The following is a 25,844-nucleotide window of genomic DNA, read 5'->3' as shown; positions in this document are numbered from 1 at the left end:
GGAAGAGGTGAGGAAGGAGCCTCCCCTGGAGCCTTCGGAAGGAGGGTGGCTCTTGCCAACACCTTGAGTTTGGACTTCTGGCCTCCACAACGGTGAGAAAACAAATTTCTGTTGTTTTAAGCCACCATGCGTGTGGTAACTTGTGCCGGCAGCCACAGAAAGCTGATACAGGCCTCGATGGAGTAACAAGCTTCCCAGCTACCCTTCCTTCACCCCTTACAGATTGATAATGCAGGGATGGACTCCGGAGCCACCTGCCTGGGTTCCAACACAGCTCTGCCCCTTCCCCTTCCTGCAACTCTGCCCGTGAGGCGCCTCTCTGTGTCTGTTTCCTCACCTACCGAGTGGGGTCCACACGGTTACTGTCAGGATTATTTACATTGACATCTGGGAAGCGCTGAGAAATGTGTCTGGCATGGAATGGGTGTTCTGGGAGCATTTGCTAGCATTCTGAGCTCTGATTGGGAGTTTTTCTTTTGACAAGTAAGTGGGTGCTAAGGTTTTTCACTTTAAGCGTCAGTGGGTGGAGCGTTAGGCTAATGGGAAATGAACTTCAAACCCCTGAGCCAAGAACCAGTGGTTTCAAGTAGAAGGCTGCTGGGCATCCAATGAAGCCTTAGAAGTCCACCCCTGATTAACACGCTCGCTCATCCTTCCTGAATGCAGACACGCTGAGCGTCAGAGGAGGAGGCAGGAGGAATACACGCTCCTTAAAACATAGTCACCTGCCATACTTCCCAAGCAGGGACCTCGGTGCCTCAGTTTCCTCATCTGTAAAGTGCAGGATATAATAGTTTCCACCTCATGGAGAAGCTAGTGGCTTCAGTGAGATGCAAATGACAAGAACACCAACCACACCTGTATTCAGAGCCAACTATACGTGAGGTGCTCTCCTAGGAGTGTAAGCAAGCATCTAACGCATGGCCGGTGCATAGCGGATCCCTGAAGAAGTCAGCTCTTTATCAGCAACCTCATCATCAATCCTGCCTGAGTGCAATGGTCATGTGCCTGCATTTTAGTGGGATCCCTGGGGAGAGCCTTCCACTTTCCATAGGAGACCAAATCCTTCTCAGAAAAGCACCATGGTGCATCCAGGGTCCAGTGCGCTGTCTCCTGGCATGTCGTCCTGGGTTCAAGTCGTGCCTTTGCTGGGGCACTTTGGGCCGGTGATGGGACCTCCCCCTCTAAAGAATAAAGCAAATAATGGTACTTCCAGCTGCAAGGATGAAATGATACTGTGAATGTGAAATGTTTCGCGGCCAACAAAATCAGAGGTCAGCCGTGTAAAAACCGGAGCTGCTGTTACTGTTGTTGTTATGGTTGGTAAGGGGTGATGGGGTCACCCCCAGATTGTCCTCTGTCCTTGAACCTTTCCCAACCCCCATCCCCGAACTTGCCCAGCCTCTGACTGCTTCATGTTGCTGGCCAGGAGACCACGGAGGTGGCTGGGGCAGGGACCAGGTGCAGGGAAGGTGCAGGGAAAGGGAGGTGGCGGTGAGCAGAGATGTTCAGAGGGGATAGGCAGGAGCAGGGAGAGGAGAGCCTGAGGAGCAGACAGAGGGGGAAACTGAGTCACGTGGGAGCAGGTCCAGGTCCCCAAGGCCTCCTGACTCCTTGGCTCCCCACTCGGGGCTCTGACCGGCACCTACCACCCCCCCCCTTGGGGACCCTGTGCTTCCCACATCCACTCAGAGCTCTGAGCCCCCTGCCTCTGGGCTGAGTGCTTTGCATGTCCCACCCACAGAGCACCCTCTATCCCAGGCCCCCTCCCCTTCGTGTTCCGCTGCTCTTCTCACCGTGACCTTCCACTGATTCTGCTCCAGCTGCAGGGTGAAGTTAGCCACCTGGACGGTGATCACCCTGGTCACACTGACTTTCCCATTGCCCCAGGCCACGTTCTCCTGCAGGACGGTAAACTGCTGCAGCCCAGGCCGGGTCTTGTAGGTCCGAGACAGCACGTACACACAGGTACCCATGAAGTCGAAGCGGCGGCCGTCGAAGGTGGTGTAATGGGGGTCTCCTGAGGCTTGGCAGGTGGCAGAGCCCATGACCACGCAGCCCAGGAGGCCACCGGACGGCTGGCAGGCCTCCTGCGGGCCACAGGCGGAGGGCTCGCAGGACACCAGGCCACCCTCCTGGCATTGGCAAAGGGAATCACACCCAGGTCCGGGGTAGAAGGTCTGGCCTGGCGGGTGGTAGACGCCCTGGTATGCGCAGCCGCAGGAGGGCAGGGGCACGCAGGACTCACCACTGAGCGCGAAGCCCTCGTCACACACACAGCCCTCGTAGCAGTTGGAGCCACAGCCCCCGGGCACTGGGAGGTCCCCACAGGACAGCGGGCAGCCATGGGAACATGCCTCGTAGTGGCTGTGGGGCGGGCAGCTCAGAGCTGTAGGGAAAGCAGCAGTGAGCTGCTGAAAGAATCTCCGCTCCCAGGTGACACACACGCAGGCACACCCTCACTCACACACTCACACATAAGCCATCCGGCAGCAAGGAGCCCCTCTGTTCAGTGGGGCCTGGGGCACAGATTACATCACAATTAATCTGGGCCTAATTAAGATTCTATTCCAACTTAACTATAGTTTGTGGTTATCCATAATGTCTTTAATGACATGTCTTTTTTTTTTTTTAAGATTTTATTTATTTATTTGACAGAGAGAGAGACAGCAAGAGAGGGAACACAAGAGGGGGAGTGGGAGAGGAAGAAGCAGGCTTCCCGCTGAGCAGGGAGCCCGATGCGGGGCTCGATCCCAGGACCCTGGGATCATGACCTGAGCCGAAGGCAGACGCTTAACAACTGAGCCACCCAGGCGCCCCTTTAATGACATGTCTTAAACATATAAGTGCATACACAGTGTGTGTGTGATCTATGCAATGCATTTGTGAACACAGTAGTTTTAGCTTCTTCATTCTATAGTGATATAGTAGTAGGAGGAGTAATTCTGTAGTAAATTGAAATCTTTGGCCCATGTTGTGAAGAAGAGGAAAAAAATAATTCCTGTTCCTCTCTCCGAACTCCAGTCACTCCAGATTATGAGACAGGCGGTTTCCTCGAAACAAAACGAAACAAAAAACCTAAGACTGAGCCCAGTAAAGCCTCTGTCTGTGCCGAGATAATAACCACGTGCGGCCATTTAAATCTAAGTTAATTGAAGTTCAATAAAATAGAAGATTTACTTCCTTGGTCACACTAGCCCCATTTCAAGTGCTCAGTATGTGACTGGTGGTGACCACACAGGAGAGCTCAGGGACAGAACATTGCCAACATCACCAAGGTTCCATTGGATGGCGCTGTTCTAGATCTTATAGCCAGCTTACAAGAGAATCCAGGGACAGAGGAACAAGTTAAATAACACTGTGCAGAAGCAACTAGCCAAATCCAGAAAGTAGGAAATTCTGCAGGACAAATGACTTGATTTTTTTCCCCAATAAGCAATGGCCCAAACAAAATGGATAGAGGGGCAGAAATGAGATAAAATAAGTACAGCCAAATGTAGACTGTAGAATATAGATGGTAAGTGTATGGGTATTCACTGTAAAATTCTTTCAATTTTTCTATACATTTGGAAAATTTCATAATAATGTGTAGGGCAAAAAGGAAAGGGGCAGAATGAAAATGATTGAAGTAAAATCAACCCAGTGCTGTGTGTGGATCTGGTCTGGATTCAGATTCAAACAAACTGAAAAAAAAAAACAAAACCACTTTTTTTTAGACAGTTGGGGAAATTTGAACCTAGGTTGAGTTTAGATGATGTCAGTGTTATTTTTGTTCCCAGTAACAACAGCATTGTGGTCATGTTTATTAAAAGTTCTATCTGCTGGGGATGTTTACTGAAGTATTTATGGGAAAATTCATAGTTCTAGAATTTGCTTTAAAATATTTCAGCAAAATTGGGGCACCTAGGTGGCTCAGTCAGTTAAGCATCTGCTTTTGGCTCAGGTCATGATCCCAGAGTCCTGGGATCAAGCCCCGTGTCTAGCTCCCTGCTCACTGGGGAGTCTGCTTCTCCCTCTACCCCTCCCCCCCAACTCATGTGCTCTCTCTCTCTCAAATAAATAAAATCTTCAAAAAATAAAATAAAATATTTCAGCAAAATTAAAAAAAAAAACAATAAAACCAAAGGGGTGGTGGAGGAACCAAGAATGGCACAATACCCACAGTCATCAAAGCTGGGGCTGGGGTAAGGCCCCACCCTAGGCCCCCCTCTGCCTGATGTCTGCATCCTCACAACCCAATCTTCTAGAACTGCCCCAAGGGGTACAAAGGCAAGAGTAGTCTTAAGGAAATAAGAGATTCTCAGTTTCCACAAAGGCCACAGAATGAAGCAATTAATGGTACAAGTTCAGGAGCCAACCTGCCTGGATGCAGGTCATGGTGCCTTGCTATGTGACCTCAGGCAGATGATTTGATATCTCTGTGGTTCCTACCACTCACTTTGTAAACTAGGAATAGGAACGATCCCACCTCACAGGGTGGTGGTGAGAAGGAAATGAGAAGAACCCTTAGAAACCCTCAGAATGGGAACTGCGCCATGGGAAGTGTGCCTCATGAGCACCGCCCGTAGTGATAGGAACCCTTCCTAAGATGACCAGCCTGAGAACATCTACTTTCCCACCGTCCCTTCGGTGAGCGTGCTTCTCCCACTTTACAGAAGACAACTGTGCACTCCTCACCCATCCCAAATCAACATGGTGTGCTGCCCGGGGGTGTGGAAACCTCTGGGGACACAAAGGGACACTTCCAAATACTGCTGTGAAGTGTGGGGACATTGCATGATGAAACCTCCCTGGGTAAGGAATCAGGACCAATGTAGCTCCCAACAAGATGGAAGGAGGGTCTGATAGAGCCGGCTGCTCGGAGGACAGGAATAGTTAAGTTTTACTGTGTCTCTCTGTGTGCCTGACTTCCCTACAACTCAAAAGGATTTCAGAGTGGAGTGACATTGCTGGGCCAGAAGCCCTTCCACCCACTTATTAGTATCCTATATATAAAAATCAAAAGCAGAATTGATGTTGAACCTGGTCTCGCTCAACAGCAGACATGAACTTTTGGGGGAAAGCTGCATCCATCTCACTAAGAGATGCATTTCCAGTACATTCTACTCTTTATGTTGAATATTTTTATCAGTTGTGTACTAATGATACTTGCAATAATAACTCCCTCCATTCTTTTTTTTTTTTTTTAACATTTAGAGTCTGATGGTCTCAGGAATTTCTGATGATAATGAAATGTTCTTCACAGGTGTCTATATTTGTGGCGAAGTATGATGGGGATTGGGACAGACTGATGATGGCCACGCCTTCTTCTGGGCTTGGCCGTGGTCCTGGCTTTGGCTCATGGGATGACAGCAAATGGGACACTAAGCAGAGGCCTGAAGTGTGCTTGCCTACTGGGGCTCGTCCACGCTTGCCGCTCTTTGGAACCTCGAGACCACTGTGTGAGGCAGCCTGCACCAGCCAGCTAGAAGATGAGACCGAGTCAGCAGGGACAAGCAGTCCCGGCTAAGGTCCCCCCAAACCAACCAGCCTGACAACCACCAGATGTGTAAAGTCAGGCCATTGTAGACCATCCGGCCCCCGCAGAACCGCCAGCAAGACTGCAGAGATAAACCACGCTGGCCCAAACTAGGAGATCAGCCCAGCAGCCTGTAGAATCATGAGAAATAATACTTGTTGTTTTAATCCACTTTTCACTTTGGGAATGTTTGTTACACAGCAAGAACTAACTGATGCAGTGATCTAAAAAGAGACTTTCATGTATTTCAGTATATTATGCTAGGTTAAATTCTGCTGGAACTAAAAATCTCTAGAAGGTCAGTTCAGGAGAGTGAGAATTTTTTTTTCCTGTTTTCTCCCCCATTATATCCTCAGTGTTGGGAACACCAGTAGGTGTTCAATAAATAGTTGTCGAATGAATGAATGAATAGAAGTTGAAGGAGAAAAAGAAATGATGTGACATGCATGTATTTATCATGTGAATTTCAATGGACAGTGATGTGCACCATCCAGGCAGATGCTGTAAATGAGTGAAGTGGGTCAGATGGTGACCAAAAACACTGGAGAGAGACCAGCCTTCTTCTAAAGGCAGCCCTGCTACTCATCTCTGAATGACAGCTGCCATATAGGAATTAGACCCGGGGCCACCAGATATTTTTGGTCATCTTACAAATATTTCCTGCATCTGTGACTTCCCAGGCATGTAACTGAATCCTCCTAAGCCTCTGTTTCCTCACCTGTTAAATGGGTGCAGCCATGGTCCCTACCTCAGAATACCCCTCTGAGAGTTACATGAGTTAATACTATGTATACGTTAATGAATATTCATAAGGCCGAGCCCCCCAGCGGTCACTCCCGGTACTCACGGCAAAGCTTCTCACTCCTCCAGGGGTGCACAGTGGCTCCGATGGCCTGGCACGCAGCGGCGTAGGTGGCCAATGCCTCACATAGCAGCCCAGACTGGCCTGGCAGCAGGCAGCGGTCATAGACACAGTCACGCAGGGCACCCTGTGGGTCCAGCTTGCTGTGGCACTTGCGGAAGGGCCCTGCGGGGTCCGCAAGGATCCCACACTCCTTCTTGCTTTGCAGCTGCTGGGCCACCAGGGAATCCAGGTTGGGACACTCCCCTGGCTCAGTTGCCCCACAGCCTGGCCTTGTCTCCTCCTGCCAGCTGTTCCCAAAGGCCAGGGCATTGGCAGCTTGGCCTCCACCCCGTAGAGCCAGGTCATCATCGGGCTTCCCATTGAAGTTCCCGCAGAGCCCACATAGGGCCCCGGCATAGCTGCTGGGCACCTTGACAATCACACGATTGTTCCAGTTGTAAGTGACAGTCAGGCCAAAGTCTGTGCGCACAACTGCATCTTGGCCCTGGCGGAAGACCTGCACCTGCCCATCTGCTGCCTGGAGGGGCAGGTGATGAAGGATGCCGTCCACCTGGACAGAGATGAAGGAGGTCCAAGGGGTCAGGGTATTCATGGCTGGGTGTCTCGCCCTTCACTCACTTGGCTCCAACTATTCTGAACTCCTTGCTGTTCTCTTCAGCATATGATGCTTGCTTCCACCTCAGGACCTTTGCCCTTGCTCTTCCCTCTGTCTGGCACACCATCTACCTGTCTTCAACCTGCAGCTATCAGCTTAAATCCAAATCCCTAACCCATGGCCTTCAGAGCCTACAGGATCTGTCTTCCCATTACCTCCCCGACCTTACCACCTCCCACTCCCCCTGCCTCACTCAGTCTGCTCCAGCCACACTGGCTTTCTTGTTATTCCTCTACTTCTCTCAGTTTAGTCCAACTCTAGGGACTTTTCACTTGGCCAAGAATATTACCCAACACTTGCCTCCTGGCTGCTTCATCCTTCAGGACTTGGCGCATAGCCAAGCCCCTTCCCTACAAGGTCTCGTTTCACTGTGGCTCTGTATATACCTCTGTGCCTGCATCACCTGCCACATCGCTCACTCAGCCTCCTTGCTGTCTCCCTGAACACACCAAGCATGCTCCCACCTCATGGCCTTTGCACTTGCCGTGCCCTGTTAGCTTTGATCCAAATCCCTTACAATGGCCTAAAAGGCCCTAGATGATCTGAGTCTCACTGCTCTCCAATTTCGTTCTCCGGTACTGCCCATCCCACCCCTGCAACTCCAGCCGGGCATTCTCATCTTCTCCTGGACTCCGTGAGCTCAGTCCAGCCTCAGGGCCTTCGCTGTGCCTTCTGCTTGTGACATTCCTACCCTCTTCCACGTCCCTATTCTTTGCCTGGTTGCCTCCCCATCATCCTTTATGTCTCAGTTTAAAATAGAACCCCTCTCCCCACCAGGCCCTGCTTGTCCCCACTTTTCTGACCTCGTCTCCTACCAATCTCTCTATCCCATCCCCCCATCCTCACTCTCAAGTACAGCCGCACTGGCTCTGTGCTGTTCTCCTGTACTCTTCAAGCTTGGTTCAGCCCAGCCTTTGCACCTGCTGTTCCCTGCACCTAGGAGCCACCGCTCTTCACCTGGTGGTCTCTTCCTTGTCCTTCAGGTTTTGGTTGAAATCAAGACCTCCATCATAGCCATCCCCTCCATCATCCCCTCCCTCCATTCCAGCCCCATGGGCCTCCAGACTGTTCCTCTGCCCTCTTGTGTGTTCCTGCCTCAGGGCCTTTGCACTTGCTGTTCCTTCTGCCCAGAATACTCTTCCATCCACTTCTGTCCCTGCCTGTTCCATCTCTCTTCTCAAGAGTGGCAATAGGATGTAGTGGTTAAGAAAGTATAGGCTCTCGGGCGCCTGGGTGGCTCAGATGGTTAAGTGTCTGCCTTCAGCTCAGGTCATGATCTCAGGGTCCTGGGATCGAGTCCCGCATCGGGGTCCCTGCTCAGTGCAGAGCCTGCTTCTCCCTCTCCCTCTGCCACTCCCTCTGCTTGTGCTCTTCTGTCTATCTCTCTGTCAAATAAATAAATAAAATCTTTAAAAAAAAAAAAAAAGAAAGAAAGTATAGGCTCTGAAGCCTAACAGCCTGGCTTCAAATCGTGGCTCTGTCACTCATTAGCTGTGTGACCATGAACAGATAACTTAGCCTTTCTGTGCCTCAGTTTCTCATCTAACAAGATTAGCTATTTCACAGAGTGTTCTAGAAATTGAGTTACTATGTGTCAAGCATTTAACATGTAGAAGTAACTTAATATGTATGGGCCCCACCCGGGGTTCAGAGCCCCTTCTCCTTAAGGGGGATTTCCTGCCTCTCTGCCCCCTCGCCCCTCCCCCGGCCCGGAGTCACTCACCAGCACCTGCCCGGGGGAGTCCCGGCGCACGGTCACTTTCACGCCACGGGCCTCCACGCGCACAGCGCGCGTGTAGCTCACGGTCTGGCTGCCCCGGTGCTCGTTTTCCACCAGCACCCGGAAGGCGGGCAGCGCCGCCGCCTGGGCGCACGAGCCGACCAGCAGGTACGTGCAGGTGCCCATGAAGTCGAAGTGCCGGCCGTCGAAGCTCACGTAGTGCGGATCCCCGGACGCCTGGCAGCTCCCGAAGCGGTCGGGGTAGCAACCCAGGAGGCCGTTCTGGACGCGGCAGCGCTCGCCGGTTGGGCAGCCCTGCGTGTCCTTGCAGCTCACCTGCTGGGTGGCGCCGTTGCAAGTGCAGAGCCGCCGGCACTGCTCGTCCGCCCACACCTGCTGGCCGGGCGCCAGCGGGCGGCCCTCGAAGATGCAGCCGCACGACGAGGCCTCCACGCAGGCGCCGCCGCTGGCCACGAAGCCCGGGAGGCACACGCAGCCCTCCACGCACTGGCGCCCGGAGCAGTTGGCCGGCACCGCCTGGGAGTTGCAGGTGGCGGGGCAGGCGGGGCCGCACTGCTCGTAGCGGCTGTTGGCGGGGCAGTTCAGGGCTGTGGGGGAGGGGGCGGGGGACGGAGAGAGAGAGACGGGGAGGGGGGTCAGGCCAGCGCGACGGGCCTGGTGGGGTGTCTGTCCGGAGGGCTCAACAAGACTTCCCTCCCCACACCCTGCTCCTGCCCCCGGAGCTGCCCGCGGCGCTTCCATCCCTCCCGGTGCTGGGGCCCCAAACCTCAGAGACACAGTTGACTCTTTTCTTCCTTCATTTTCACGGACAACCAATCTGTCAGTAAATCCTGTGAGCTCCATAGTCAAAATCTATCCAGAATCTGCCCCCTTCTCTCGCCATCGTCCCCACCCTGGTCCGGTCCCCTCTCCCCCAAGCAGCCTTCTGCCTGGTCTCCCCCCATAACCCCCACTCAGCCCTCACAGGCTGTTCCTCACAAGCAGCCAGAGGGGCCCTGTGAACACCAGTGACGTCCCTCTCCTGCTTAGAGCGCTCTTGTGGTGCCATCTCAGGGAAAAGCGGGGGTCCTCCTGGTGGTCCACGAAGCTCCCCATTATCTGAGCCCATCGCCTCTCTCCTCATCTCCTCTCATTCTCCCTTTGGTTCACTCTGTCCCAGCCACAGAGGCTTCCTCCTATGTCCTCACACTCCCACCTCAGGGCCTTTGCTGTTCCCAGGGTCTGTACTGGCCATTCCTCAGAAGGCAGGGCAGCATGTGGTTAAGAGAAAGCTACTGGAGCCCAGATAGCCTGGGTTCAAACCCCAGCCTCCCCTTTTAAGCTGTGTGATTGTGAGCAAGTGACTCCAATCGCCCCGTGCCTCAGTTTCCTCATCAGGAACATGAGATAATAATAGTACTAACCTCACAGGGTTCTGGGGAGTCAATGAGTTCATCTATGCAGAGACAGCCCATAGTGTCTTTACTACTTAGCTGACTCCAGTGTCTTATCCTGCTCTCAGTTCCGCTGTCACCTCCCCAGAAAGGCTGTCCCTGACCACCCTCTTCATCAGCCTCCCATTTGCTCTCATCACATGAACTTCGTTTCTTTTGCTCTTTAAAGATATTCCATGGTTTGCTGCTTACTGTCTGTCTCCCCCGCTAGAATATAAATTCTGTGAGGGTGGGGGTCCGATCGGCCTCAATCCCCCACTGAATCGCCAGCACCAAGGACAGGGTCTGGCCCACAGGAGATGCTCATTCATTCAGAAATGAATGAGTGGATGGATTCACCAATTCCTCCTTTGCACCAGGCATTGGGGGAACTTGGGAGGGTGGGTGTTTACTGGGCGGTGAGGACAGAAGAGTGACCAAGACAAGCCCCACGTGGCCTCAGTGTCTCCCCCAGACTTACTCCCCCTCTGGAGTCCCCGTCTCAAGCCCGAGGCCTGGGCCTGGACACCTCCTCTTCCCTGGGCACTCGACTTTCTGTCTCCTGAAAATTTCTTTGGGAGCCTCTCCAGGGCAGGGGCAGGTGTGTGCCGGCCCCCACGGCGCCCATCACCAGCAGAGGGATGGGGCCATATAGGGGCTCAGGGAATGCTTGTGGATTGAATGAATAAATGGGCGAATGAATGATTAAGTGGACGGACACCTGACTGAGGAGCTTGGACTTTATCCAGAGGGCATCAGGGAGTCACGGAAGGGCTGTGAACGAAGGGACATTTACATTTCTGCTTTGGGACTCGGAGGACTACCTGTCACGCCAGCTCCTCTCTCAGCCTGGCACCCGCGTCCTGCTCCCCCTTTTTCTGTCTCGTTCCAGTTTCTCCTACAGGTTTCAGATTGGGCATCCCTTTCTCTAGGAAATCCTCCTTGATCCCTCCCCACCAGGCTGAGTCGAGACGCTTTCCTGGTCGCCCATAGCCCCCTGGACGTCCCCCCTCCTGGCCCTGTCCACTCTGCCCGTGCCTGGCAGAGCCCAGCAGGGACCACCCTCGTGGTCACTGCCTAGGGATGTGTCTGCCCCAGCCTTAGGCTCACTGTGGGCACGGTGTGGCCATCTCGGCCATCCCTGCGTCCCTGGCATGGTCCAGCTTCAGGCTGCACCACAAGGAGTGCTCAGATATGGAGCAGGTGCAAGGAGTCCCCTGCCTCCCACCACACTTGCCCCCAGCCCCGCACCAAGGGCATCACTCACGACAGTGGGCCAGCGACCTCCAGTTCCCGACAGAGATGCCAAGCTCCAGGCAGGCCTGGGCATAGGCGCTGAGGCTGCGGCACAGGCTGGACCGGTCCCCGTTGAGCACGCACAGGTCGTACACGCACTCCTCCAGGAAGGGCCGGGGGGGCAGCGCGCTGTGGCAGACGGCGAACGGGCCGTCGGCCTGGGTCAGCATGCCGCAGAGGCGGTTGCCCTCGTAGTGCTGGGCCTGGCCCGGGGTGCAGGAGGGACAATTGTTCTGGCAACCGTCCTCACACAGGTAGTCCTCGTCGTCCAGCCTCCAGCTGTTGGCAAACTCCACGGGGTCAGCCACCAGCTCCGAGTCGTAGGTGAGGAAGTCGTCGTCGGGGTTGTGGTTGTAGTTGCCACACAGTCCACACACCTGGCTCTGGAAGTGCTCGGGCAGGCTCAGGGCCAGCTGGCAGTCCCAGTCGTAGGTGACCACCAGCCCGAAGTCCAGCTCCACTACGGCCCGGGTCCCGCTCTGGTACATGCGCAGGCGGCCCTCGGCCAGGGAGACGGGCAGGCGCGAGCGCTGGTTGTCAATCTGCGGGGGGTGCGGGTGGGGGGGCAGCGGGCGGTCAGATCCTGCGTGGTCTGGCCCTCACCCCTTGAACCCTCCCCACTCGCCGCCCCCTGCCCCAGCTGCCCTGGGATTCCTTCTTCCTGTTGCTGCCACCGACCAAGCCTTGGGGTCTTTGCCCTCGCCTCCCTGTGGCCTGAAATGTTCTTCCCCTAGACGCACCCGTGGCTCACTCCCTGACCTCTGACCTCTTACAAAAGCTTTGCGCCACTGTCACCATGGCAGTGACACTCTATTTTATGTGGCAACCCCTCCCTACTCCCTATGCCCTTTCTTTGCTCTATTTTTTTCCCCTATAGCTTCTAACATATCATTTGCAAATTTCTCATGTTTATCATCTGCCTAACTCCGCAGACCGTCAGCCCCACAAAGACAGGGATTTGTGTCTGCTCTGCTCGCGGCTTCCTCTCCTGCACCTAGAACGGTGCCTGGTAGAATTGCAAGTGCTCAATGAGTGAATGAAGGCGATGCTGTGTTAGAGAAACATTCACCGGGCACTCCCTCTGGGCCTGGCCCTGGCTGGGCGATCCTGGGAGTGATGACTGAAGACAACCCAGACCCCACTCTCCTGGGGCTCCCAGTCCAGTGAGAGAGACAGACTGGTCACTAGATCAGAGTGACAGATCAGAGGGATGGTGGGAGCTCTAAACCTCTGTCAAGTCACTGACCTCTGTAAGGATCTGACAAAAGTAACAGGGCTCTCTCTCTGAAAAACTGCACAGCAGATGCAAAATTCCACACATAATTTTGGGAATTTGAAGTCCCTCTGAGCTTGTGCTCAGTCCCTCCAGATTTCTAGAACACCTACTTTAATCCACTTGCTTATTAATCTCACAGATCCACCTGCACACCCGCACAGAGAGGTGGGTACAAGAATGCTCAGTGCTGCGCTATTTGCCATCGTGAACAAAGCATCCATCGGTGGGAGACTGAGTTACCCAAATGACGGGGCATCCATCCAATGCAGAACAGTGCAGGTGTAAAGAACAACAACAACAAAAGAAAGCCGAGGCTCCCTTGATGTTGATATGGAAACAGCTCCAGAAGCTACTGTACAGTGTAAAAAGCAAAGTGCAGAGCAGAGCAGACAGTACAGTACTCTTCGCTAAGAAAGGGGAGAGGGAAGAATGTAGGTTTGTTTGCTTGTATTGGCATAAAGAAACCCTAGGTGAAACCTCAAGAAATCAGTAAAACTGGGGAGTGGGGGAGGGAAGAGAGAGAAAGCAGATGAAGACAGGAGTGACAGCCAGACCTTCCACAACATGCCCTGTTTGTTTTGAGCTATGCTGATGCTTTACCTCTTAAAAAAAAAAAAGAATCGCAGCAACATGGAAGAAATTCACAAGCACTGTGCTGAGCAAAAGAATCTTCCCGCAAATGGCTTCTTCCACTGTGTGATTCCATTAATATGAAGTTCTTGAACAGGCGAAACTAATCATTGGTGGGAAAAAAAATCAGAACTATGGTTGCCTCTAGGAGCGGGTTGGGACTGTCTGGGAAGGGGCATGAGAGAATGTTCCGGAATGATGAATAGATTCTATATCTTAATGGAGGTTGGGGTTGCACATTTGTCAAAACTCCATGAACTTAAGATCTATGGATTTTTATTATGTGTACATTTGATATCCAACGTAAACAAAACTGGGACTGCCAGCTGGCCCTGAGCCTGCCCGAGCGCTTCCAGAGCCAGGTGTGCGGACAGTGTGGCAACCACAACCACAACCCCGACCCACAACCCATACCATAAAAATATGGTATGAGGCAGAATGGCAAAGAGGTTAAGAATGGACTCAGGAGCCAGCCTGCCTGTGTTCCCAGCTCCATCTCTTACTGGCTTGGAGCCCTTGGGAAGTCGCTCATCTCTCTGGACCTCAGTCTCCTCACCTAAAAGTGTTAATAATAATGCTTCCCCCCACAGATTGCTGTGAGCATTCCATGCATTAATACACGGAAAGCACTAAGAAACAAATCCAGCACATAGCAGGTGCTCCCTAAATTTAGTGTTTGGTCACTGAAGACATTCCCCATTGTTGGACAGTTTGTTTCTTTTCTTTTCTTTTTTTTTCTTTTGCTACCCCAAACCAGGTTGGCATAAACTTTTCTTCCCCCAACCATATCTCTGAGTATCCTTAAAATTTCTAGAAGTGGAATTGCTGGACGAAAGGTATTTCAGGCTCTGATTTTCAAATTCCCCCTCCCCAGCCCCCACTGATTTTCAAATTCCCCCTCCCCAGCCCCCACTGCCCCCTCCTCCGTACCCCCCACCCCACAGCCGAGGGCTTGGGTTTGGGGCCCAACACCCAGGCTTTGCCTCCTCCTTCTGATTGGAGGCTCATAGGTATTTGGACACTTACCCGAGCAAAGCCAACTTCCCCTCGGACCAGAGTTACTGTGTGGCTGTAGGCGCGCACGTTGACCAAGCCCACGTAGGAGACCCGGCGGCTGCCCCGGTGCTCATTCTTGGCCTCCACGCTGAAAGCCGGCAAGGTCTGGTCGTTGCTGCACAGCTCCGCCATCAAGTAAAGGCACGTGCCCATCATGTCATAGCGCCGGCCGTCGAAGGTGGTGTAATGGGGGTCACCTTGGGCGCGGCAGGTGGCCACGGGGACCGCCACGCACTTGGCCTGCTGATCCACCACCTGGCATTTCTGCTGGGGACTGCACTGCAGGTCTTCGCAGGAGGGTTTCTGGGACAGCACGGCTGGGGAGGGGAGGAAGGGGGTGGCAACGAAGAAAGAGTCAGGGGTATCCTCACAGGTGGGAATCCTGGAGCTCTCCTGCTGTGCAGAGTTGGGGCAGTGGGCTCACAACTACCCGTTGGGGAAGTGGGGAAACTGAGGTCTGGAGGCCCCCCCGGGGAGATGGCTGCCCAGGCATGACCCAACAACCCCAGGTATTCTAATTCCCTAGTTTTACAAGGCTCAGCCCAGAAGAACTGAAAGGTAGTGAAGAAGGATGGGCAGGGATCATCATGGAAATGTTGATTTGTGGTTTTTCTCTCCCCGTGTCCCCCTTCCTGTGCATTCCCACTCGGGTCAGAAGGCTAAGGAATCTTTTTTAAGGACAGAAAATGGAAGTCTCTGCCTTCCTGGATCAGGCTGCCTAGGTTAGAATCCTGGCTCTGCTGGTCAGGTGGCACTGGAGAAGTAATTTTAAACTCTCTATGCCTCAGTTTCCCCATTTGCAACAAGGGGGTGAAAACAGTACATTCTTCACAGGGATATTTGGGGAGGAGGGCATTGCCAGGCTTAAAGAAGCTAAAATATAAGTAGGGTTTGGCCCAGGTGGTGAGTGTTACCTGTTATAATGAATCACCTACCCCTCTCCTATTTGACTGTTCAAGCCCAAAGTGGCTCTTTGAAAGTGGGTAGCTTGCATGCCTGTGGTTGGAGGGGGCATTTTTTGCCAGTGCTGGGAACTCTAATGTCTAGGGTCCTAGCTTGAAGCAGGAGGTCCACATAGGAAGAAATAGCCCTTCCTCCCCTGCCTCCCAGTGTTCAGAAGTTCTTGCTTTCTGTCTGCTCATAATAACTTGCCAGATACCCCCCGAGAGCTTTACAAATGTTAACTCATTACTCCCTCACTCCAATCCTGTGAAGGGGTACAGCTATTAACCCTATTTTACAGATGGGGAAACTGAGGCCCACAGGCGAGGTCACATGCCCAAGGTCACACAAGCAGAGATGGGATTTGAACCTGGGAAGTCTGGCTTTAGCATCTGTGTCCTCAGACACCACACTGCACTGCCTGGGGACAGTTCCTCAAATGCTCTGAGCCTAAGGTTACACGTAGGGCCAGGTCCTAGGGATTAACTATGTTAACACACACAGGACATCCAGAATGGTCTCTGGTATATTGAGAGAGAACTCCCCCTGCCCCACAGTAGCCATTATTATTTATCATACTTTTAGACCTCCTGCGTTGGGGTGTAAACATTCCTATAGGAGGTGGTGGAGTGGTAGTTAACCACTGGTATAGTTGCTAAAATAGCAACTATATTAAAATAGCAACATATTAAAAATAAATAAATAAAAGATCAAAATACTTCCAGACTGTTTGATAAGAAGCTGCTGACCTGAGCCCACTCCTCCCCACAAAGATCCCTCCCTCTAGGCACCTTGGCTCTTTCCTAGGACTCTATCCCTAACCCCCGTCCCCCTGCAAAAAGCAACTGACAAAGGGCTGAGGCCAGACACCTGTCAGACACCGTGGGGGCTTATATATAGGACCCTGCTGCCGTGCTCTGGGGGGTACCACTTCTGACTGGTGGGGACCTTGGATCACACTGGTGGCTAAATATTTAGTGGTTCCTTGAGGGGCTTGGGTAGGGAGGAGCTGGGAAGCCTTAGGGAAGGGGAGGATGGCAGAGAGGATGGAGGTGAGGTGGGGACAGCCCCAGGGGAGCAGGTGGGTGGGGAAAAAGGAGAGGGTGAGAGAGCCAGCCAAGGGGTCACGGGTTGGACAGGGTCGGGGGGTCATTTTCCATCACTCACTTCGGCCGCAGGCACCTGCTGTCCCATAGCTTATGGCCTCGAGCAGCCCGAAGGTGAGCAGCCCGAAGTTAGTAGTGGCCTCAATCATGTGGATCTTGTCACTGGGGCCAAGGTCCACCTCGGCATAGGAGAACTCACTGCCGGGCACAGCTGTCCAGGAGAGCTTGGCCCCCATTCTCTGCCCTTCCATGGTCAGCTCGTTAACCGCCTTTGTCTGTGTTATTACGAGAGCCACACCCTCAGTGCCTGGCATGCTCTTCACCACATAGGCCGGGCAGTAGGCTGCCACATCTGGGACCAAGGCCAGGTGGGGGTCATAGGTTATTTGGTCCCTTGTGGCACCTGTGCCAAACTGCAGGACCTGGATGCCCACGTCTGCAGACAGGTAGAGCGGCCGGGACGGCCGGATCTCAAACTCTACCACATCGCCCGCCTGGAGTCCTCGGGAGCCAGTGGTGCCCCCCTGATTGTAGCTCAGCTTCGTGGTCTGGCTGGCCACGACATAGACCAGGTCGTAGCGGGCCTGGGAGGACAGAGAGGGCACCACGTAGCGGGTGCCCCAGGCGGATGTGGGGAGCAGCTGCTCCATCACGTGGTTGCAGTTTGTGTGTTTCTGGGCACAGCTGTGGCCGGAGAACACAGCCACCGGGCCATTGGCTGTGATCCTCGACCCCGAGAGCTCAGCTGTGCTCTGTACTTGGGCCACCTGGTAGGGCTGCAGAGTCAAGGTCACGACACTGCCCGCTGGGTAGAACTTGCCCTGGAATGTCGCAGACCCCTTCAGCTGCATAGTGACCGAGGCCCCCGCCGCCCCCGCCACCACGGCGAACTCCTTGACATTCTTGGACGAGACGCCGGGAGGTGTGAGCGCAAAGTACTCAGAGCCCAGAACCTGGATAGGCCACAGCCGCGTCAGCTCTGCTGTGTCGGGCTTGGTGTTTACGGCCTGCGCAGAGATCTCGCGGTCAGAGTGGACCGTCACTGCGTGCTGGAAGACCTTACTGCCGACCATCTCAGCCTTGGAACTAATGTTGACCATGACTGACTGCCCCGGGTTCACTGTGACATTCTGCCTGGTGCCATCTGCGTGGCAGTGAATGGAGACCGAGGCAGGGCGGTCCGACAGACTGGAGAGAAGGAGTTGGAGAGAGGCCCGGTGGTAGCTAGGCAGGTAGTTCTGCAGGAAGGCCGCAAGGAAGTCCACGGAGGTCCCCTGGGTCAACCCTGGGGGTTGGGGAGAGAGAACGCAGTTGCGGGTCTGCTCACCCAGTCCTCTCTAGCTGAGAAGGAAGGCTTTGCATTGCGCCTAGATACCACATTGAAATATCAACTCAAGCTTTTTCTCCCCTCGCTTTCCCTTCTTATTCGCCTACCAGCCTTTCTGGCTTTTGTTTTCTAAAAACCTGAACAGGGGGCGCCTGGGAGGCTCAGTCTGTTAAGCGTCTGCTCTCAGCACGGGTCACGATCTCAGGGTCGTGGGATCAAGCCCCACATCAGGCTCCCTGCTCAGTGGGGAGTCTGCTTCTCCCTCTCCCTCTCCTCTGTGCACTCCGTCTCTCTAAATTAATTAATTAATTAATTAATTAATTAATTAATTAATTAATTAAAATAAAAGCCTGAACACTTTGGACCTGATGGGCCAGGCAAGTAATGCAAATGTGGGAAACCACCTGGGTGGCCAGTGTGCAAACCAGAGATTCATACGCCAAGGAAAGCGGGTAGGGTTAGCCTATTATTATGATGATTTATGGGCTCTTCCCCCGCCCTTTTTTTATGCCAGATCTTACCATTTTTCAGGAGAAACTGGCTATTTGAATTTCCATGTGAAATCTCCAACCCCAAATTGTTTTAAGTGCTGTGGGCCTCAAACTGGCTGGATTTAGGTGCCGGTTTATGACTTCTGTCTTAATAAAACATGGGGGGTGTAAAGGGGGTTAAGGGAAGAAGGAGATTATGGCAATGTAGACAATATGTCTCCTAGAAAGAGGGAGGAGTGGGTGCTTTTCAACACCCCCAACTAGGAATAGATTCTCCAGGGCTGGGAAGAGAGGGAGGGAGAAGGGAAGGGGGAACGGGAAGAGGGAGGGAGAGGGAGGGGGAGGAGGGAGAGAGAGGGAGTTGGAGAAAGAGAGAGGGCAGGGGAGGACATCTACAAGGTCTTGGAGAGAGTATGTGGTTATAGAAGAACTTTCTGCTGAATTAGGGGAGTCTTGAAAGATGTCCCAGTGTCCCATGGGGCCAGGGGATCAGGGACAATGAAGGCTTCAAAAGTGACCTAAGCAGATGCTGACTGATGACTAGACGGCTCTGAGGTCCCATCCTTACCTAGTACTCTGACTTCACCTGAGACTCCAGTCCTGGGCATAACCCTGGGGAATCAGGCACCAAGCCCTCCAAGAATGACTTGAGTGAAATTTTCCATCACCTCAGCAGCAGGAGGCTCAGAGTCAGAACTTTAGTTGAGTTACAGAAAATTGAGAAAGTGGTACTTCTTGAAGACTTAAATTGGGGGACTGCGGATTTTATCTGCTTCTTTCTAGGAGAGAGAATGGGAGGATCCCACCACAGCTCTCTGCAGAACTTAAGGGGCCTCGCTCCCACCTCAGCTAGGCTGGCGTGGCACTGGGAGATGGGGTTGTGGAGGGCATACAGATGGAGGGTGCTGACCGCGGCAGGCAGAGTCCCCCAGACGAGAACAAGGACACGGATGGGATCTCAGTCCGACTTACCACACAGGAGGGTTGCTCCTGTCCAGAGTGTCCACCAGCTCCACAGGGAACCCATGTCTGCAGAGGGGAAAGAGAGGGGGTCATGGAAGGTTAGTCTGCCCCTCTGGCTGGGCACTATTCCAGGGAGGACGAGGGCCACCTGGGCACCAGGGAGGTGGGCTGGATCCAAGGGCCAGTGTGTGTGTGTATAAGGGGAGTTACATGTCCAGTGGGTCTTGTGGGGGGCAGGGAGGGCAGGACAGGGCAAGGATGGGGAGTTAGGTGTCCAGTGGGTCCAGTGGGGCTGGAGTGGGGAAGCCTGGAGCCAGGGGCTAGAGTAGGGGACCAGATGTCCCACTTCTATAGGGGACCCCAGCCTCTCTCACCTGCAGGTCCCTGGAGCTGCAGGGCTAGCCCCTGGGCCGGGCTATATAGTGGAGTTTCGTGGCTCCTCAGACCACACCCTGGGTCACCTGCCAAGAAGATGGAGCCAACTTCCTGGAGGAGGCTGGTGATCCCAGGGCCAGGTGGAATGGGGACCCTGAAAGCCTGCGAAGGGTGGAGGGCAAGCCTGGACACCTGGGTCCTTAGAGGGGTGTGAGAACAGCTGGTGGCTGTGGCCTGGAAGCCTGCTGGACACTTCAGAACTGAAAGGGTGATGTCCCTGAGGGAAACAGCTGGGAAGCAGGGTGCTGGGAGCCTGGGTCCCCAGGGGGTGGGGGAGTAGGGGCGGAACGTGGTGTTCAGTCTTGTTTGCTGGTTTGATGGTTGGATCTCTCCCTTTGCCTCCTGCCAGGAACAATAGCAAAGGACCCATATCCGGGTTCTGGCTGCTCCCTAGTCCCCACAAGTTGATTCCTCCTGGTCCCCAGCCATCCACATCCTGTATGCAGGCAGCACTGTGGTGTCTGGGGTGGGCAGGAATCCGAGCACCTGAACCTAGGTCAGTGGGACACAATACCTCCAGGACAGCAGGACCTCCTGAGAACCTTGTCTGCAAAACGTGAACATCAAAATTAGCCTCACTGGGGACTGCAGGTGGGAGGCAGGCTCTTCTGGTGGGGACCCCCGTGGAGAGCAGGGCGGGAATGGGGGGGCTGGAGCTATGTGTGAAGAAGGATGGAGGCCCCTGTTTCCTGGTTCCACGCAGACACTGGGTTCTACTTCCTGGAGAATTATTTGTTTTCTGGGAGGTCTTTTTGCCCTGAGAAGGGACTGGCTGGGGGCACCTGGGTGGTTATTGGCTAAGTGTCTGCCTTCGGCTCAGGTCATGATCTCAGGTCATGATCTCAGAGTCCTGCGATCGAGCCCCACGTTGAGCTCCCTGCTCAGTGGGTAGTCCGCTTCTCCCTCTCCTTCTGCCCTCCCCCCCCTCCAGCTCATGCTCACTTTCTCTCTTCTCTCAAATAAATAAATAAAAATGAAAGAAAAGAAAAGAAAGCAAGCAAGCAAGAAATAAAAAAGAGAAAGAAAGAAAAGAAAGAAAGAAAAAGAAAGAAAGAAAGAAAGAAAGAAAGAAAGAAAGAAAGAAAGAAAGAAAGAAAGAAAGAAAGAAAGAAAAAGAAAAAAGAAAAGAAGGGACTGGCTAAACAGGCTTTGGGGAACTCTATGCCTCCCGTCACCCAGTATCTACCTGGGATGGGAACCTAGGTGTCACATGGGGAGCAGAGGAAGAGACTGCCGCAAGGTGGTGTGGCCTTTGGGGTCTGTTCCTACAGAGGAGCTGGCCTGACCCATGCCCTGGTCTCCTCGCACCCAGTGTTAGGACTCATTGTTTGCTGGGGAGTTTCCCCAGCAGCTGCAAAGCCTGGGCACGCTCTCGGACAACACCCCAGCAGCTGCTGCCCCCACAACTCCCTCTCTTATCACCAAGGCCTGTGGGTGGCTGGGGTGGGTGGGGGCTCTGGCATCCCCCACTCAGGGCAGGTTCCCAGAGGGAGAGATAAAGACTCAGAGTTGAATGGGACCCAAAGTCAACCAGGAAAATGAAGTGAGCAAACAGGAGACTGGATGAAAGCCAGGGATGTCAAGAAACAGGTGGGGGGGGGGGCGCCTGGGTGGCTCAGTTGGTTAAGCGACTGCCTTCGGCTCAGGTCATGATCCTGGAGTCCCGGCATCGAGTCCCACATCGGGCTCCCTGCTCAGCGGGGGAGTCTGCTTCTCCCTCTGACCCTCCCCCCTCTCATGTGCTCTCTCTCTCTCTCATTCTCTCTCTCAAGCAAGGAAGAAAGCAGCTTATTGCAGATCAAGGTGGCAAAGTCTTCTAAACCAGATACCCCGTTGTGGTCTGAGACAGAGAAATGAGGGGCGAGGGGCAGAGAATTAGGGTGAACCTCAGGGGTGATCATGCCCCTCCGATCTCCTCTAAGCCTTGAGGTCTCCCCTTGGTTGACCCCGGAGAGAAGCCTCGCCTCCTCAAAAATCCACTGTTGCCCTTTGCAGCCGGAGTCCCTAGAAATGGGGTGGTAGTGGGAAGTCTCACCATTTAATATGTTGGATTTGACACTGCTTAGGACCTTGTTCTCACTCCTTTCAGGGCCCAAGGGGTGTGTGTTTGTGTGTGTGTGTGGACACACCCTGTGGCCTACTCTATCACATCTATTCTCAGAACACCCTTATATATTCTTGGAAATCCCACCGGAGAGAACCTGCGCACACACTTCCTTATGGTCAGAAAAACACGTCCAGGGCGCCTGGGTGGCTCAGTTGGTTAAGCGACTGCCTTCAGCTCAGGTCATGATCCCAGGGTCCTGGGATCGAGTCCCGCATCGGGTTCCCTGCTCTGCGGGGAGCCTGCTTCTCCCTCTCCCACTCCCCCTGCTTGTGTTCCCTCTCTCGCTCTGTCGAAAAACACGTCCATCCTGCCCCTCAAATCCTCACTCTAAGCCCAAACAGAGGTGTTTGTGAATCTGAGCCTTCTGGCCTCTCCCTGCGGCAGGATCTGCAGGGGGCAGATCTGCACTCATCATACACTTGAGACCCCTGGGACCCTTGGACTTGTCTGGGCTTTACAGATCAGGGCACAGCTGGAGAGAATTTACTCTCTGCAGCTAAATGTAAATTTTAAAAAATATATTTTATTTATTTATTAGAGAGAGAGAGAGAGAGCACAAGCAGGGGGAGCAGCAAGCAGAGGGAGAGGGAGAGGCAGGCTCTCTGGTGAGCAGGGAGCCCAATGTGGGGCTCGATTCCAGCACCTGGGATCATGACCTGAGCCAACTGAGCCACCCAGGCACCCTGCTAAATGCAGATTTGCTGGCAATTTCTAATATCATTCCTTCATGCCTGGGTCCCACAGGGATTCCCGCCACCACCTTGGGGAACTCCTCCATCTCACATAAGCTGTCACTAACCTCCCTTGATCTCATTCCTCCCCTGCTCAATACCCTTCCATGCTTCCCTGTCCCTGTGAAGGCAAGTCCACACTCTTGGCAGGATCATCTCCATGGTCTGCACCTGTCACCTGGCCACCGCCTGTGCCATTCCCCCTCCTCAGAGCCCCCTCCTTGATATTCTGCTTGCTGACTCTGTGTCTGGAGTCCAGACCTCACTTTCTGCATGGCTTATTTCCCAAGAACCCAAGCTAAGGCTAGTCTGTTTTATTCCTCTTACACCACATTGACCACTTGTTCTCTTGCTTAAAGGAGATCCCCTCCCCTTTTCTCCACACTTGAAACTGAGAGTCTTACTGCATCCACAGTCCCGTGCCTCCCCACCAACCTCTCTTCCACCTGCCACAGTCCGACCTCCATGCTCACCAAAACTGTGTTTGCTGGGCCCTTATTTGCCACTTGGTTCTAGCTCCTTCTGTTACATTTGACACGAACTCTTTTTCCTTTTCTGTCTAATGCCCGGGTGCCTGGCTGGCTCAGTTGATGGAGAATGAGACTCTTGATCTCGGGCTTGTGGGTTCCAGTCCCACATGAGGCATAAAGATTACTTAAAAATAAAATCTTTAGTGGGATGCCTAGGTGGCTTCTAGTACCACAGATTATTTAGCTTGCTTTAAAATTTTACCTAAATGGAAGGATGCCTGGGTGGCTCAGTGGGCTAAGTGTCTGCCTTCGGCTCAGGTCATGATCCCAGGGTTCTGGTATAGAGTCCCACATTGGGACTTACTCAGTGGGGAGCCTGCTTCTCCCTCTGTTTGCCACTCCCCCTGCTTGTGATCTCTCTCTCTCTCTCTGACAAATAAATAAATAAAATTAAAAAAATAAAATCTTAAAAAAAATTTCTAATGCCTCTGTTTTCAGGATATCACTTTCTTCCGGATCTTCTTACTTGGTTTTTTTCTTACAATGACTCCTTTAACATTGGTGGTTCTCAGATTCTTTCTCTAACTACATCTTTTCTCTAGGAGATCTTACCTGTGTCTACCCGTGCTATCTAATAGAACTTTCTGTGACGATGAAAATGTTCCATATCTGGTGCTGTCCAATGTGGTAGGCAAGAGCTACACGCGGCTACTGGGCTCTTGAAATGTGATTAATGCCAGGCAGGGACTGAATTTTTAATTTTTTTTTAAGTAGGCTCCACACCCAATGTGGGGCTTGAACTCACGACCCTGAGATCAAGCCCTGATCTGAGATCAAGAGTCAGACACTTAACTGACTTAGCCACCCAGGCACCCCAATTAATTTAATTTTAATCAATTTAAATTTTAATTTAAATGGCCACCTGCAATTTGTGTCTATATTGGACAGGACAACTCTAGAGCTGTGGCTAACACAGGCCCCACTTCATCCAGCTACCTAGCTGCCTATCCATCTGTCACTCACCTACCCACCTATTTGTTCTCTTTTATACCCACTTTCCATTCCTATTGTCCCCTTATAGGCAACCATTCTAATGTGATTCATGGGAATAGTTTTTAATGTCTCAGTGGAAAAAAGTAGATGTATTAATAAGTTCCTGTTCTAAAACAAAAGGTCCAGGACTGAACTCTCAGTTTCCAAGGGGAATACTTTACTGATACTGTAAAAATCTAATAGAAACAGAAAAAAGGGAAATCTGTGTATAGGTGAGGACAATCATAAGCAGTAAAGGAGAATAAGACAGTTACATCAAATCAGGTACTTAGAACATCCAACCTCATGAGCTGGGGAAGCCCCGGGGAGACAGCCAGGCTGGAGTCCCAGTGGAGAAGACTGGGTGGAGCATCTTCGTCTCAGGTGAGACCTTCCAACCAACCATCCCCGTTAGGGCCGTATTTATAGGGCAGATGACAGGGTCTGAAGTTGAACATTTGTTCACCTACTTAAACATTCGTTCGCCTATGTGCTATGTGGAGTGAGCTGCAGTCTATGTTATCATGTCTTTACATATTCAAGGAGGCTGGGCTAGGTGTGTTTGCCTCCCCTCCCAGATCCCATTCTGGGGGGCCAGCCCAGCTGGAGCCAGAGGGGATACAAGGCACAATTTATAGCTCTAGGTATCCAGGTCAGAGTGCCACTTCTGACCTGGAGGCCAGCTAATGTCAATGAATCAGGCTCCCAAGGTCACTTATGCAGCACGAGTCTGTACATGCAGGTCAGGGTGGTGGGTTATGCAGGAAAAATCACGGAAACCTCCAGCCATACAATACAGTGCACGAATCATAAACATATACAGCTCATTGAGTTATCTCAAAATGAATACACCCTCATAACCTTCACCCAGGTCAAGAAAGAGAACACGCCTAGCATCCCAGAGACCCTCTTCATGCTTTTCCCTAACCACTATTCACTCCCTCCTTCCCACAGGAGCCACTATTTTGGCTTCAAACACCACAGATTATTCAGCTTGCTTTAAAATTTTACCTAATTGGGGCACCTGGATGGCTCACTCGTTAAGCGTCTGCCTTTGGCTCAGGTCATGATCCCAGGGTCCTGGGATCGAGCCCCACATCAGGCTCCCTGCTCCGCTGGAAGCCTGCTTCTCCTTCTCCCACTCCCCCTGCTTGTGTTCCCTCTCTCACTGTGTCTCTCTCTGTCAAATAAATAAATAAAATCTTTTTAAAAAATTAAAAAAAAAATAAAATTTTACCTAAATGGAAGGACGTCTGGGTGTCTCAGTGGGTTAAGCATCTGCCTTCGGCTCAGGTCATGATCCCGGGGTCCTGGGCTCGAGCCCCGCATCAGGCTTCTTGATCAGCGGGGAGCCTGCTTCTCCCTCACCCTCTGCCTGCCGCTCCCCCTGCTTGTACACACTCTCTCTCTGTCATATAAATAAATAAAATATTTTTAAAAATAAAATTTTACCTAAATGGAATTATACGTCTGTGTTGCTTTGTGACTTGCTTCTTCCACCAGGTGTTATCCTTGTGCACAAAACCATAGTTCATTTTCATTGCCATATGGAACTCCCTTGTATAAAAATTACCACATACTTACCCATTCTACTGTTGATGGATATTTGGATTGTTTCCAGTTTGGGCCAACAGATCCTATCTTTTGGTGCGCATGTGCATCATTTCTGTTGGGGTATGCTGTGGGGTTTCTAAGGGTAGAATGGCTAGATCATTGGGCTCAGCTTTAGTAGATGTCACCAAATGCGCTGCAGTTTCAACTCCCATTGTCATGACCATTCTGGTGGCTCCA

The 25,844-nt window shown here is 52.6% G+C and overlaps 1 protein-coding gene across 1 annotated transcript in view; it reads right to left on the bottom strand.

The window, feature by feature from the left end:
• The window catches only part of LOC110590200 (Fc fragment of IgG binding protein), a 41,001-nt gene extending 21,659 nt beyond the window's left edge, over positions 1–19,342 (bottom strand). The window contains exons 1-7 of the mRNA XM_044911374.1: positions 19,288–19,342; positions 16,559–17,782; positions 14,420–14,766; positions 11,459–12,029; positions 8,762–9,366; positions 6,366–6,933; positions 1,797–2,389 (exon numbers count right to left, since the gene is read on the bottom strand). Of these exons, the coding sequence (XP_044767309.1) occupies positions 1,797–2,389; positions 6,366–6,933; positions 8,762–9,366; positions 11,459–12,029; positions 14,420–14,766; positions 16,559–17,782; positions 19,288–19,342 (3,963 nt within the window). The remainder of the gene's footprint in view (positions 1–1,796; positions 2,390–6,365; positions 6,934–8,761; positions 9,367–11,458; positions 12,030–14,419; positions 14,767–16,558; positions 17,783–19,287) is intronic.
• Positions 19,343–25,844: the final 6,502 nt, after the last annotated feature.

The sequence above is a fragment of the Neomonachus schauinslandi genome, chromosome 16 (genome assembly GCF_002201575.2).
Source record: "Neomonachus schauinslandi chromosome 16, ASM220157v2, whole genome shotgun sequence".
NCBI lineage: Eukaryota > Metazoa > Chordata > Mammalia > Carnivora > Phocidae > Neomonachus > Neomonachus schauinslandi.
The sequence above is the reverse complement of the archived record's forward strand: the minus strand, read 5'-3'. Positions and strand labels throughout refer to the sequence as shown.